The following is a 13405-nucleotide window of genomic DNA, read 5'->3' as shown; positions in this document are numbered from 1 at the left end:
AAGTAATATCATTGAAATTTTCTAATTTTAAATATATCTTCCAACACATGATATAGAAAATGCCTATTTATTAACTACTTGACCAGTTTACAGAAGCAATTTCATTTTATTTTTAAGCCTATATATTTCTAAATATGAATGGGTAATAAACCCATTTGCTGTTGCCATATATAATACATTTGTTCTTACTCTATCAGAAATGAGAATAATTAATAGATTTGTTTTGTGAAGGTATATAGAAACAAGTCTTTAAACCTGAATATGTTTCAGCTATGGGTAAATAAAGAGTTCTTTGGCTTACCCCCAACTCCCACCAAATACAAATTTTACTGTTATTTGTAACATCTTATATGCGTGAAAGTGGGTTTTCCACAATAGCTGTTATAAAATATCAACGAATTAGTGGTTGAAATGGAATTATGAGTAGTAGTATCTTCAGTGAAACTACATTTTGAGACACTTTGTGTTAAAGAAACCCGTGAATAATGAATAATATACTTACATGGTTATTATTTTAATTTTGTAAATATAAAAATTACAAAAATAAGTATCTGCATTTTGCATTATTTTATTCCATGTTTAATATTTGTTATAAAATTTTAAATAAATACTTAATTTAAATTGAATAAACAATGAGCTTTAAAAAAGTATTTGTATGAACTTTTTTTTGAAAAGTGTAAAGGGGAGGGTTAGTATCTGGTAAACCTGAAAATAAAAATTACTTAGGGAAGAGCTCCATCTTCAAAAAGAACTGCTGGGTAAACTGGAAAACAATTTGGAAGAAATTAGATGTAGATCGACATCAAATGCCACAATAAACTCAAAATGGATAAATAATTTTAAAGGTTGAATCATGAAAAAATAGAAGATAACAGATCAGGTACCTTTCACAGTTATGGTTTTATGGATGGGTTGGATTAGGTGTCATTGAGGTCCTCTCCAACTCCAAAATCCTGTGACTTTGATTCTGTGAATGCAATGGAATATTACTGTGCCATAAGAAGCAATGAATAGGAAGAATTCAGGGATGCCTGGGAAGATGTCTGAACTAATGCAAAGTGAAGTCAACAGGATCAGGAAAATAATATGCACAATGACTATAGGTGATATTTAAATAAGATGTTAAAATTAATTAAAAGGAAAGAAAATAATAGTCTGAAAACCAGAAAAGGAAAAGTATGGGTTATTTTTTTTTTAAAAAAAGGTGTATTTCTGTATAAAGTCTGAAAACCACAGGTGTAATGTACCATTTTGGGATGTTATTTAGCTTGCCATACATGTGCCATGTTTTCCTAATGAGATTTCATCCTCCTTAAGGAAGGAGATTGTATCTTATGCTTTCTTTGTATTCTCTGTGGTGTCTAGTACAGTGCTTGGCATGAGAGACAATACCTTGTATTAGAGAGAGTTAGGCTTGAGTCTGAATAAGGGCTTCGAGGTTTTTGCTATTCACTAGCCATTTGATTGTAGGCAATTTAGTTAAATTCTCTATCTTAATTTCCTCATCTATGAAATGGGGATAATAATCCATGCTTACCTACCTTACAGTGAAATTATGAGGATTGTGCTTTGTAAATTGTACTTCTATAACCCAGTACTCTAGTGTATCTCCAATCTGATTGATACAGGTAAGCAGATTGCAATTCAACCATGCCTGCCCAGCCTTTTCAATGCTCATCCATGGCCTCACATAAGTTAATCACAGGCAGGTTTCCTTGAATTCTATGTTGGAGGCTTTCCTCAAGTTCTGACAATGCCAGGATTATAACGGAGCATGTGAGCTCTCCATTGGTTTTTCCTTGCTTTTCCTAGATATCCAGATTATCATCTTTTTAATTATGCATTTACTTGATAAGATCCTTTACTTGTCATTTATCAAGTTTTCATCTGTAAGCCTGTAGAACTTTAAATGAAAAAAATATAGTTTCACAAAGTGGTAGTGTAAGTTCCCCCAACGTGGGTACTGTTAGACTTTGCTTTATTCTGAGAAATACTGCATTCCAATCCATGTATAGTGTTTTCTATAGTGCTTATAGTTCAGTTGGGCCTGACAAAGAGGCTGCCAAAATGTCAGATATATATATGGTGCCCAGCTAGTGCCATCTTCCATTCTATACTTAAATTTAATGCAGATTATTTTTTATTCCCCCCCTCTTCTAAGCAGTCTATACATACAGTTTAGAGATGCATAATCCTCTCTTGAAAGTGACATCACAGTGTTAATGGGCTTAAGAACAGGGTTTCATCCACCAGAGGGAATTGAAGACTGACAAAGGGCCTAGGGGTCATTAAAAGAACATTATAATTCCTCAAAGGCAATCTTGTTCACTTTTCCCTCTTCACTCAATGCTTTTTTTCCTGTTTAATTTTAATTGTACAGTACTATAAAAATGTAAACTATTATACTCAGCTTTGCAGGCTAAGTTATTCTTGGTTATAAGCCTATATCTATTGCCTTTGGAATATTATATTACAAGATCACTTCTCATTTAGAGTTGAAACTGCAGGTCTTGTGTGTTCCTGATTATAGTTCCTTGGTGCTTGACTGTTTCTTTTCTTTCTTTTTTTCTTTTTTATTTCTAGGCGGTTAGGGTTAAGTGACTTGCCCAGGGTCACACAGCTAGTAAGTGTCAAGTATTTGATCTGAGGCCGAATTTGAACTCGGGTACTCCTGATTTCAGGGCTGGTCCCCTATCCACTGCACCACCTAGCTGCCCTTGACCCGTTTCTTTCTAGATGCTTGCAGGATTGTTCTTTGATGTGGGAGCTCTGTGTCATTGTGCTTACCCTAGGGCTTTTTTGACTGGGATGGGAGGGCCTCAGCTGTTGTTAGCCCTGGACACATGGCTAGGCTCCGTGTTGTCCTTGGCCTGTCTTTGGTTATGCTGAGAGGTTGTCCTGTACCGGGGCTGGCTTTGCTGGTGCCCCTTTACTGTTGCCCTGGGGCTTCTGTCTGCAAAAGAAGTAACTTAAAGTGGTTACTAATTTGGTTCCTTGATCATTACTCCATCTGGTCCAAACTTCAGGTGTGTGCTATTGTAGGTTTGTGGGAGTGAATTTGGTTTGTCCTCCTGTTCAGGAAGCCATTTGGGCCTGAAGTCTTCTGATTGTTTTTTTCAAAGCTTTTTTGGTTTTACATAAATTTCCCCATTTGAAGCATTTCCTGTTTCATGGTTTAGAATATTCAAAATGGAGATGGAAGTGTGGAGGTCTGAGGTTTTAATTTACCTGTTTCACAGGTAAATTCACCCTCCTCTTGATGCTTTTGAGTTCAACGCACTTGTTGCTTTCATGAAGCATTTCTCTCCAATCTATTTAGATGAAGCTGATTTGAGATGGGATACTGAAACTGCTGAGATTCAGGATTCAACATCCCTATATCTTATAACAGAAACTGCTGAGGCATACAGTTCGATGGTGAAAGTCAAGCTCTATGGCTTGTAAAAATCTCTTACAATAATAATAATAATCTCTTCTAATAATTCCTGCTTATATAGGAATAGCATCATAAAAAAATTGTTAGGACTTACTGATTGATAAAGAGGCAATATGCTATATCACATAGAGGGTGGACTTGGAGTCAGGAAGACCTGGGTTAAAGTCCAAACTCTGACACACATTGGCTCTATGACCCTGGGCACATCTATCATACTCTCAGTACCCCAAGGCAACTCTGTAAGACATGCAATTTACAAAATTGTCAATATAAATCAGTGGAAGGAGTCTTCATAGCTAGACTTCCTTACCCTTATGAAATCACAGATCTCTACCAAAATGAAAACAAAAAACCCCCCAAAACATGGGTAAATCATTCTCCTGGTTCCACAGGCCTAAGTATAACAGCCTAGGTTAGTGTAAAGACCATGAATTTGAATGTTTGCATTAACGAAAATCAAATGCTTACTTTATTTCTCATCTTTTGTGCTCTCCTAAAACCTGCAGGCCTGAATACCATAATAGCTGGGGTCGAGGATCTATAATCTGGGAGCTTCCTACAAAGTCATTTTTTAGTTATCCATCTCCCCGGATTGAAAGTCTTGCAGAACCAAAGCAGTTACAGGAAGAATATCTACAAAAAAGGTAAGAGAGCCTATGGGAATATCCCAATGCCATAATCTAATTTTGTTAAATGTCTAAATGTCTTTGTTTTAGTTTGTGTGTGTGTGTGTGTGTGTGTGTGTGTGTGTGTGTGCGCGCGTGCACGTGCACGCATGCGAGGCTGCTGTGAGCCATTTTCATTATCTTTAAGCGATCACAAAAGGAAATAAAAGCATTGCCACAATCGTTACAAATCCATCCACCCCAGCACTTTATGTTGCTATGTTCTGTGCTTTAGAGCTGTGTCGAAATTCCTTAGAACCTGGGAAGTACTTTTCCCGACTGAGACATTTACCACTAACCCCATGGAAAAATGCAAATGAATCAACTTTTTGTTGTTGCTGTTGCTGAGACAGAGAAAAATAGAAGCATCATTGCGATTCTATTCTTGAATCTAAACTTGTTCTGTTTCTAAGCCTGATTCAGTCTAATGTCTAGGTCCCCTAGCCAGTTGATATTTAGCCTAAATAGCTATGGAATAACAGCAACAAAAACGGACATTTATATAGTGTTTTAAGATCTACACATTGCTCTGCATATAGTATTTCATTTGATCAGGGTCAGTGAACAGAGATGTAAATTCTCTGAGATAACACTCCCATGTTGGCTATTTTCTGTCCCCAAAATAGTTTTTTTTGATGGTTGTTTTTCTTCACTTAAGTGGGTTTATTCCATGTACTCTTGTGTTATTGAATTTTTTTTTTCAACATCACTGTCACTTCCTAATTATGTTCAACCTCCCCTGTATAGAAGCCTCCACCATAACAAATAAGTATAGTCAGGCAAGGGGCAGCTAGGTGGCACAGTGGATAGAGTACCAGCCCTGGATTCAGGAGGACCTGAGTTCAAATCTGACCCCAGACACATAATATTTACTAGCTGTGTGACCCTGGGCAAGTCACTTAACCCCATTGCCTAGCCCCCCCCAAAAAAAGTATAGTCAGGCAAATCAAATCAACATGATGGCCATGTCTAAAAATATATCCCTTATTCCATACCTGTCTGCCAAAAGATAGAGGCATACTTCACTTTCAGTCCTATGAAGTCTCCCTAGGTGCCCACATAGATATATTTTTCAAGTCCTTCCATTGGTGTTTTCCTTTACATTATTTTGATCATCGTGTAAATAGTTCTCCTTATTAATTTTATTTCTACAAAACAGTCTTTTGAAATTAATCTGGCCACTCCTCATAGTAGAAAGATCAATTAAAAAAAAACCCATAGTAGAAGAAATGTAACCTGGGTCAATGTACAATGTAAATTCAAGAATGGTTGAACAACCATACCCAGTCAATGCCATCCTGAAGGGAGGTCTCAATTGTCATGCTACAGGAGTCTGTACTTGACCCAACAACTTCAATGGATAAATAGAAGGAAGGCTGGATTATCAGAATTTCAGGTGATATAGAGCTGGGAGGATATATAGAACTAATATGGGGGATGACAGAATGAAGATTCAGGAAAGTCTCAAGTAAGTTGTAACTATGAGCTCAAATCAATGAGATTAAATAAATAGCTAGAGTTTTTTTTATAATTCTTTGGTTCTAAAACCTGATTTAACAGCAATTTGTATAAAAAAGATATTCAATTAGTCATGGTTCTGAGCTTAATATAAACTCAACAGTATGGCACAGCTGCTCAGAAAACCTAAGTAGTCACAGGGTGGACTGGCACTTAGCATTATTGCATACAGACCAAGGGGAGAGACGGTCTTGGGAGTGACCTTTGGCCAGAGTAGTAATAAGCGAGAGAATGTCTAGAAGAGGGTAACCAGAGTGAGAGGTCTAAAAACTCAATTATAGAAAGATGGACTGAGGAAACTAGGGAGAGTTGACCTGGAGGAGAGAAGGCTTGAGGGGGAAGAAGACATCATCATTGTAAGCAAATATTTAAAGTAAACATTGTCATGTGGAAGAGGGATTAGATTTCATTTAGGTAGTCCTAAAGGGAAGAATGAAGAAAAATGGATGGAAATTTCATGGAAGCAGATTTTGGCCCAATATAAGAAAGAAAAGCTAATTTTCTTCCTTTTTCTTTCTCTTCCTTCTTTTCTTCCCTTCCTTTCTTCCCTTCCCTCCAATCTCTTCCCTTTCTTGCTCTCTTCCCTTCCTTCTCTTACTTGATGTCTTCCTTTCCTTCCTTCCCCTCTTTCCTTCCCTTGCTTCCTTCCTTTCCCTTTTACTTTCTTTCTTCTTTCCTTTCTTCCTAAAAATAGTTGTCCAACATTTGAATGTACTGTTTTGCAATGTTGAATACTTTCTAGAACTGTGGATATTCAAGCTAGGGTTGAATAACCATCTTGTCAGGAATATTGTGAAAGAGATTTCTTTATTTGGAGGGAAATTAGACTAGATGATCTCCAAAGTTCCTTCCATGTGTGAAATTCTGTGAATTTTCTTTCGGCAAATATTTATATATAGATCTGGTAATTATATATTTATATATTGGTTTGCTAAATGTTTATGCTTATAGATAAAATAATACTTTATTTATCCAGCATCACTGGAAAAGGAATCTAAGATAACTGAATTTTCTAGACAATTCAGGCTTATCCCTGTAAACTGTCAAATCTTGCTTTAAAATTTTAATCTTATTCTACTTTTAGATCTGATCTTGTTCAAATTTTAGGGTAGGAAAAACCAGAAGACATCGGTAGCTGGAGAGAAAGAAGCTAGTGGAGGGGAAGAAATTGAAAGCAAACCACTGGTGGAACAAGATGGGAGGGGATATCATTTAATTCACTTCAACAAGCACTTATTAAGTGGCAACTCTGTGCCAGGCATGGGAGCAAAGATACAAGCTTAAGAGGTTTCCTTGGAAAGGAGATAGAACACTTCTTCCTCTGAGACAGGAAAGAAGGTGGGGGAGGACAGGCCAAGCTACAGAAGAAATTGGAGGTAAAGAAGAGGGACATTGTGGGGGAGCCTGTCCATGAAATTGTATTCTGAAGTAGGAGGTAGACTAATCTGATAAAGATTAAGGGGGAGGAGAGGAGTCTAATTTAACAGTGAAGGAAAATATAAGCTACTGCTTATATCTAAATAGAAATGCAGAGAAGGGAATAGTGTTGTAAGAGCCGGCTACCACCAGACCACAAGAGGTCACTTTAAAGGTTAGGTTCCTATTCTAAAAATAGAATAATTTTGGCCACCCTGCACATTTCTCTGTCTTCTTGAGCAAAAGTGAATATACTGCACTTTTTTAAAAAAAAATAAAGACACGGGGCCATCATTGTGACCTTCAATTATTATATGTATGTACTATGCTATAGTGTAGTGATGTCCTGAGGATCTGTTGAGGTGGACTGGGATATTTTCCCCTGTACTGAATGAACCCAGGCTACTGTGCTTTGGAGTTGTCCTATTTGCTTTCTATCTCCTCCTTCCCTTAATGTTTGACCTCTGTTATTACTTACTGCTATCAGTGTGCGTGCTTGGAGTAGCCAATCCTTCTAATTATCTGTGTGCTGTTGAAGAAGTGACCAGATCATGAAGCGTGTTAGAATTGTGTCAGTGAGTAAATAAACATTTATTAAGCACTTACTGTTGGTCTTAAGGCCAAAGTAAAGAGGCTCTTATTGAGGAGCTGAGCTACTCTCTTCCTTCCTAGTAAAGTATTCATATCTTAGGAACATCATGACATCTCTTTTTGTTGCTTAGAAACCTTTCCTTGTTGATGTCTAGGTTCTCTGCTACCCTCCAGTTAATAGAAGGTTCTGCATAAAGGGATAGTCTGAGACTGTATATATTTATAGGTAGACATTTATCAAACTACTTTCATAATTTTTATTGTTGTTGGGTTGATCTTTCTACTTGGAGGCCTGATCCATTGCATAAGAATCTTACATTTTGCTCTTAGGAGAATGAACTCAACAAATACCAAGGGGCTGGATGGTTGCAGCATTTCAATGATCTCAGAGTTTCATGGCCACTTCTGGTGCCAGGCCAGTTAATCTGTGAATATTTTTCGGTTTTCCCCCTTACCCATCACACATGTGCACATTCACACCTGTGCACACATATGTGCATTCTAACTTTGTTCACAAACAATGTGTCAGATGTTTTCAGCTATGCCAGCTAGTTTTTGATCTGTGGAGATTATTTATTTTAAGATGTAGCAACTCTGACTAAGGAAGGGTTGTCACATCCAAAGGGTGTTTGGGGAACCAGAGCAACTGATTGTTCTAAAAAGGCCATAAATCAAATTATGTAAAAGGTGCATTTAAATTCAGAGAAAAGATTATTCCATACCTGTCAAAAAACAAACAAACAAATCTCAGGAACTATATGAACATAATTACAAAATACTTTTCACACAGATAAAGTCAGATCTAAATAATTGGAAAAATAGCAGTTGCTCATGGGTAGATGGAACTAATATAATAAAAACAACAATTCTACCGAAGTTAATTTTCCTATTCAGTGCCATATCAATCAAACTACCAAAAATTTATTTTATAGAGCTAGAAAAAACAATAACAAAATTCATCTGGAAGAACAAAAGGTCCAGAATATCAAGGGAATTAATGAAAAGAAATGCAAGGGAAGGTAGCCTAACTGTACCAGATCTTAAATTGTATTATAAAGCTGCAATCATCAAAACTACTTGGTACTGGCTAAGAAATAGAGTGGTGGATCAGTGGAATAAGTTAGGTATGCAAGACACAACGTCAATGACTACTGTAATCTGCTATTTGATAAATCTGAAGACTCTAGTTTCTGGGATAAGAGCTCACAATTTAACAAAAACTACTGGGAAAACTGGAAAAAATATGGCAAGGCATAGACCAACATCTCACAAGCTATACCAAGATAAAGTTAAAATGGGTTCATGATTTAGACATAAAGACTGATACTATAAGCAAACTAGGAGAGCCAAGAATAGTTTACCTATCAGATCTATGGAGAAGGGAAGAATTTGTGACCAAACAAGATATAGAGAACGTTATGAAATGCAAAATGGATGATTTTGAGTACATTAAATTGAAAAGTTTTTACACAAACAAAGCCAATACAACCAAGATTAGAAAGGAAGCAGAAAGATGGGAAACAATTTTTATAGCCAGTGTCTCTGATAAAGACCTCATTTCTAAAATATATAGAGAACTGAGTTGAATTTATAAGAATACAAGTCATTCCCCAATTGATAAATGGTCAAAGGATATGAACAGGCAGTTTTCAGATGAAGAAATTAAAGCTATTTATAGTCATATGAAAAAATGTTCTAAATCACTATTGATTAGAAAAACGCAAATCAAAACAACTCTGAGATGTACCATATCACACCTATCAGATTGGTTAACATGACAAAACAGGAAAATGATAAATGTTGGAGATGTGGGAAAATTGGAACACTAATGCAGTGTTGGTGAAGTTGTAAACTGATCCACCCATTCTGGAGAGCAATTTGGAACTATGCCCAAAGGGCTATAAACTGTGCATAACCCTTTGACCCAGCAATATCACTTCTAGGTCTGTATCCCAAAGAGATCATAAAAATGGGAAAAGGACTCACATGTACAAACATATTTATAGCAGCTCTTTTTGTGGTAGCCTAGAACTGGAAATTGAGGGGATGTCCATCAACTGGGAAATGGCTGTACAAGTTGTTGTATATGAATGTAATGGAATACTATTGTGCTATAAGAAATGATGAGAAGGCAGACTTCACAAAACCTGGAAAGATTTGTATGGTCTGATGCTGAGTGAAATGAGCAGAACCAGAAGAGCACTGTACACAGTAACAACCACATTGTGTGATGACTGACTTTGATAGACTTAGCTCTTTTCAGCAATATAAGGATCTAAGATAATTCTAAGAGACTCACGTTGGAAAATCCAGAGAAAGAACTATGGAGTCTGAACGCAGATCAAAGCATACTATTTACTCTCCCTTTTTTTAAATTGTTTTGTTTTGTTTCTTCTTTCTTGTGGTTCCTCCCATTAGTTCTAATTCTTCTTTACTTCATGACTAATGTGAAAATATGCTTAATATGAATGGGTAAGTTGAGCCTATGTCAGACTGCATGCCATCTTGGGGAGGGGGGAGGAAAGGTAAGAGGAGAAAATTTAAAACTCAAGCCCACAGATGCCAAAGACAACTTAGAAGATCAGCAGGAAAAGTCTGTTGCACCTGGGTGAGAGTGGAGTGTAGTCCAGCACAGCTCCAGCCCCAGCAAATCAGGAGCAGACTTTGGAAGTGACTGAATCAGCAGAGGCAGTGGTAGCAACAGCAGCTGATTCCAGAGCTCAGCCCACAGATGGTAAGGGAGTAGAAAAGTAGGTCAGAAGGAGATTCTAGGTGTCTTTTTGCTAGCACTGAGGCAGGACTGTTGCTTTGTCCATACTTGGATCTGGGTCACATTCCGGAGTGACAATGCCAGGACGAGGAGGAGTACTAGCACAGTAGAGCTTGTGGCTACAGTGGAGGGGAGACGACTCTCCTCACAGTTCCAAGATGGAAAAGAGTGCTTGTGGTCACTCACAGACTACAGCACAGGTCAAGAGAGTAGTAAACACCTCTCCTTGGATCATATTACCTTGGAAAAACAAAACTTACAGGTCCCTCGAAGTATCTCTGAAAACAACTGCACAAACCCCCTAAATCTGGGGGTGGTTCACTCTCCACCCTGGAAGCATAGCCCTACTCTATGACAGTTAAAAGTCAAGTAATAAGCTGGGAAAATGAGCAAACGATGGAAAAAAAAACTCTGACTATAGAAAGTTATTACGGTCACAAGGATGATCAAAACACACACTCAGAAGAAGACAACAAAGTTAAAGCTCCTACATCCAAAGCCTCCAAGAAAAATATGAATTGGTCTCGGGCCATGGAAGAGCTCAAAAGGATTTTGAAAATTGAGTAAGAGAGGTAAAGGAAAAACTGAGAAGAGAAATGAGATGGATGCAAGAAAACCATGAAAAACTAGTCAACAGCTTGCTAAAGGAGACCCAAAAAAATACTGAAGAAAATAACACCTTAAAAAACAGCCTAACCCAAATGGCAAAAGAGGTCCAAAAGACCAATGAGAAGAATGCCTTAAAAAGCAGAATTTGCTAAATGGAATAGGAGGCCCAAAAACTCACTGAAGAAAATAATTCCTTAAAAATTTGAATGGACCAAATGGAAGTTAATGACTTTATGAGAAATCAATAAACAATAAAACAAAACCAAAATTATGAAAAAATAGAAGACAATGTGTGAAATATCTCATTGGAAAAACAAATGACCTAGAAAACAGATCTAAGAGAGATAATTTAAAAATTATTGGACTACATGAAAGCCATGATTAATAAAAAAAGAGCCTAGACATCATCTTTCAAGACATTATCGAGGAATACTGCCCTGATGTTCTAGAACCAGAGGGTAAAATAGAAATCCACTGATCACCTCCTGAAAGAGATCCCAAAATGAAAACTGCCAGGAATATTATTGCCAAATTCCAGAGTTCCCAGGTCAAGGAGAAAATATTGCAAGCTACCAAAAAGAAACAATTCAAGTATAGTGGAGCCACAGTCAGGATAACACAAGATTTAGCAGCTTCTACATTAAAGAACTGGAGGGCTTGGAATGTGATATTCCAGAGGGTAAAGAAGCTAGGATTACTACCAAGAATCATCTACTCAGCAAAGTTGAGTATAATCCTTCAGGGGGAAAAATACATATTCAATGAGATGGAGGACTTTCAAGCATTCTTTTTTTTTTTTTTTTTGGTAAGGCGACTGGGGTTAAGTAACTTGCCCAGAGTCACACAGCTAGTAAGTGTCATGTGTCTGATCCAGATTTGAACTCAGGTCCTCCTGACTCCAAGGCTGGAGCTCTATCTACTGCACCACCTAGATGCCCGTTCAAGCATTCTTGATGAAAAGACCAGAGTATTAGGATAGTTAGAAAGAGTATATATTGACAGGTGTGAGTTGAATATGAAGGGATGATATCTAAAAAATAAAATTAAGGGTTGAGAGAGGAATGTATTGGGAGAATGAGAAAGAGAGAGGTAGAATGGGGTAAATTAAAGAGGCAAGAAAAAGCTTTTACAGTGGAGTGGAAGAGGGGGGAGGTAAGGGGGAATAAGTGAACCTTTCATCAGAACTGGCTCAAAGAGGAAATAACGCATATATACAACTGGGTATAGAAATCTGTCTTACCCTACAGGAAAGTAGGAGGGGAATAGGATATGAGAAGGGGGAGGGTATAGAAAAGGCATATTGGGGAAGGGGATAGTCAGAAGCAAAACACTTTTGAGGGGGGCCAGGGTGAAAGGAGAGAGAGAATAGATAAAATTGGAGGGAGAATGGAATAGAGGGAAATACAATTCTCCTGGTTTTTCCCTTTTGTTTTGATTCTACCTTCACAACATGACTAATGTGGAAATATATCTTAACAAGATTGTACATGCATGGCCTGTATCAGATTGTATGCCATATTGAGGAGGGGGGAGGGGAAGGAGGGAGAAAAAAATTTGGAATGCAAAATCTTATAAAAGTGAATGTTCAAAACTGTCTTTACATGAAATTGGAAAAAAATAAAATACTGTTAAGTGGAAAAAATAAGTAAGGTTGATCTTATTCTTTCCCCCCAATATTTCCATTTAACTTTATACAGAAACTTGTGTATTCTTCTATCCTATGCCCCTATATTTTCCATCTTTCCAGTCACTAGATTTGTAACAAGAAAAATTGGTGGGCGTACTTTCTTTTAACCCAATTCTTACTTAATAAAAATGCTAATTATTTGAAATTCATACATGACAACATAATGCATTTGGGTATTTGCCTGAGAGATAAACTACCTTCTTCATGTTTATTATTGTGGTCATTTTTATGAGAGTCAGGAAAGTACAAAGAGGGAACATCAGTGGCCTACTGGGCCTTCAGTCATTGACACGTGACAAGCTTCTATTTCTGCAGGCTGCTCAGTGGTCAGTGTCATAGGAATTGCCTTAGGCTGTTTTGGAGAGGTAATTCAACCTGGGCAACAGTGTCCACTTGAAAATAAATTCCTAGGACAGGGATTATGAGTACAACTGAATTGTAATGATGGTTCACACGCCCATCAACTGGAATGTTTCAAGTCCCTGTTTGCCTACAGGCCGTATAGCTCCCCTGAATGGCACGTGAAAGATCCTTCAGTCACCCCTGAAGCTTCTGTCCGGATAGTTCAACTCTCTGTGGCTAAATCGACACATCCAGACTTTGTTGCTCCCAAACAGGTAAAAGGGCCTATGTCAAAGCACATGTATCTGACCTTGTGGGAACCTGACTTTAAAGTGACCTCCTGTAGTGTGGTGGTAGCCGGCTCTTACAAC

At 37.5% G+C, this 13405-nt stretch overlaps 1 protein-coding gene across 3 annotated transcripts in view; it reads left to right on the top strand.

Annotated features, from left to right (window-relative positions):
• Positions 1-13405, top strand: part of SPMAP2L (sperm microtubule associated protein 2 like) — a 64527-nt gene that overhangs the window by 37810 nt on the left and 13312 nt on the right. For all 3 annotated transcript variants that reach the window (XM_020975356.2, XM_020975357.2, XM_020975359.2), the window contains exons 5-6: positions 3943-4080; positions 13189-13309. In XM_020975356.2, the coding sequence (XP_020831015.1) occupies positions 3943-4080; positions 13189-13309 (259 nt within the window). The remainder of the gene's footprint in view (positions 1-3942; positions 4081-13188; positions 13310-13405) is intronic.

This window comes from Phascolarctos cinereus, unplaced genomic scaffold (assembly GCF_003287225.1).
Source record: "Phascolarctos cinereus isolate Bilbo 61053 unplaced genomic scaffold, phaCin_HiC Scaffold_9;HRSCAF=440, whole genome shotgun sequence".
Lineage (NCBI taxonomy): Eukaryota > Metazoa > Chordata > Mammalia > Diprotodontia > Phascolarctidae > Phascolarctos > Phascolarctos cinereus.
The sequence above is the reverse complement of the archived record's forward strand: the minus strand, read 5'-3'. Positions and strand labels throughout refer to the sequence as shown.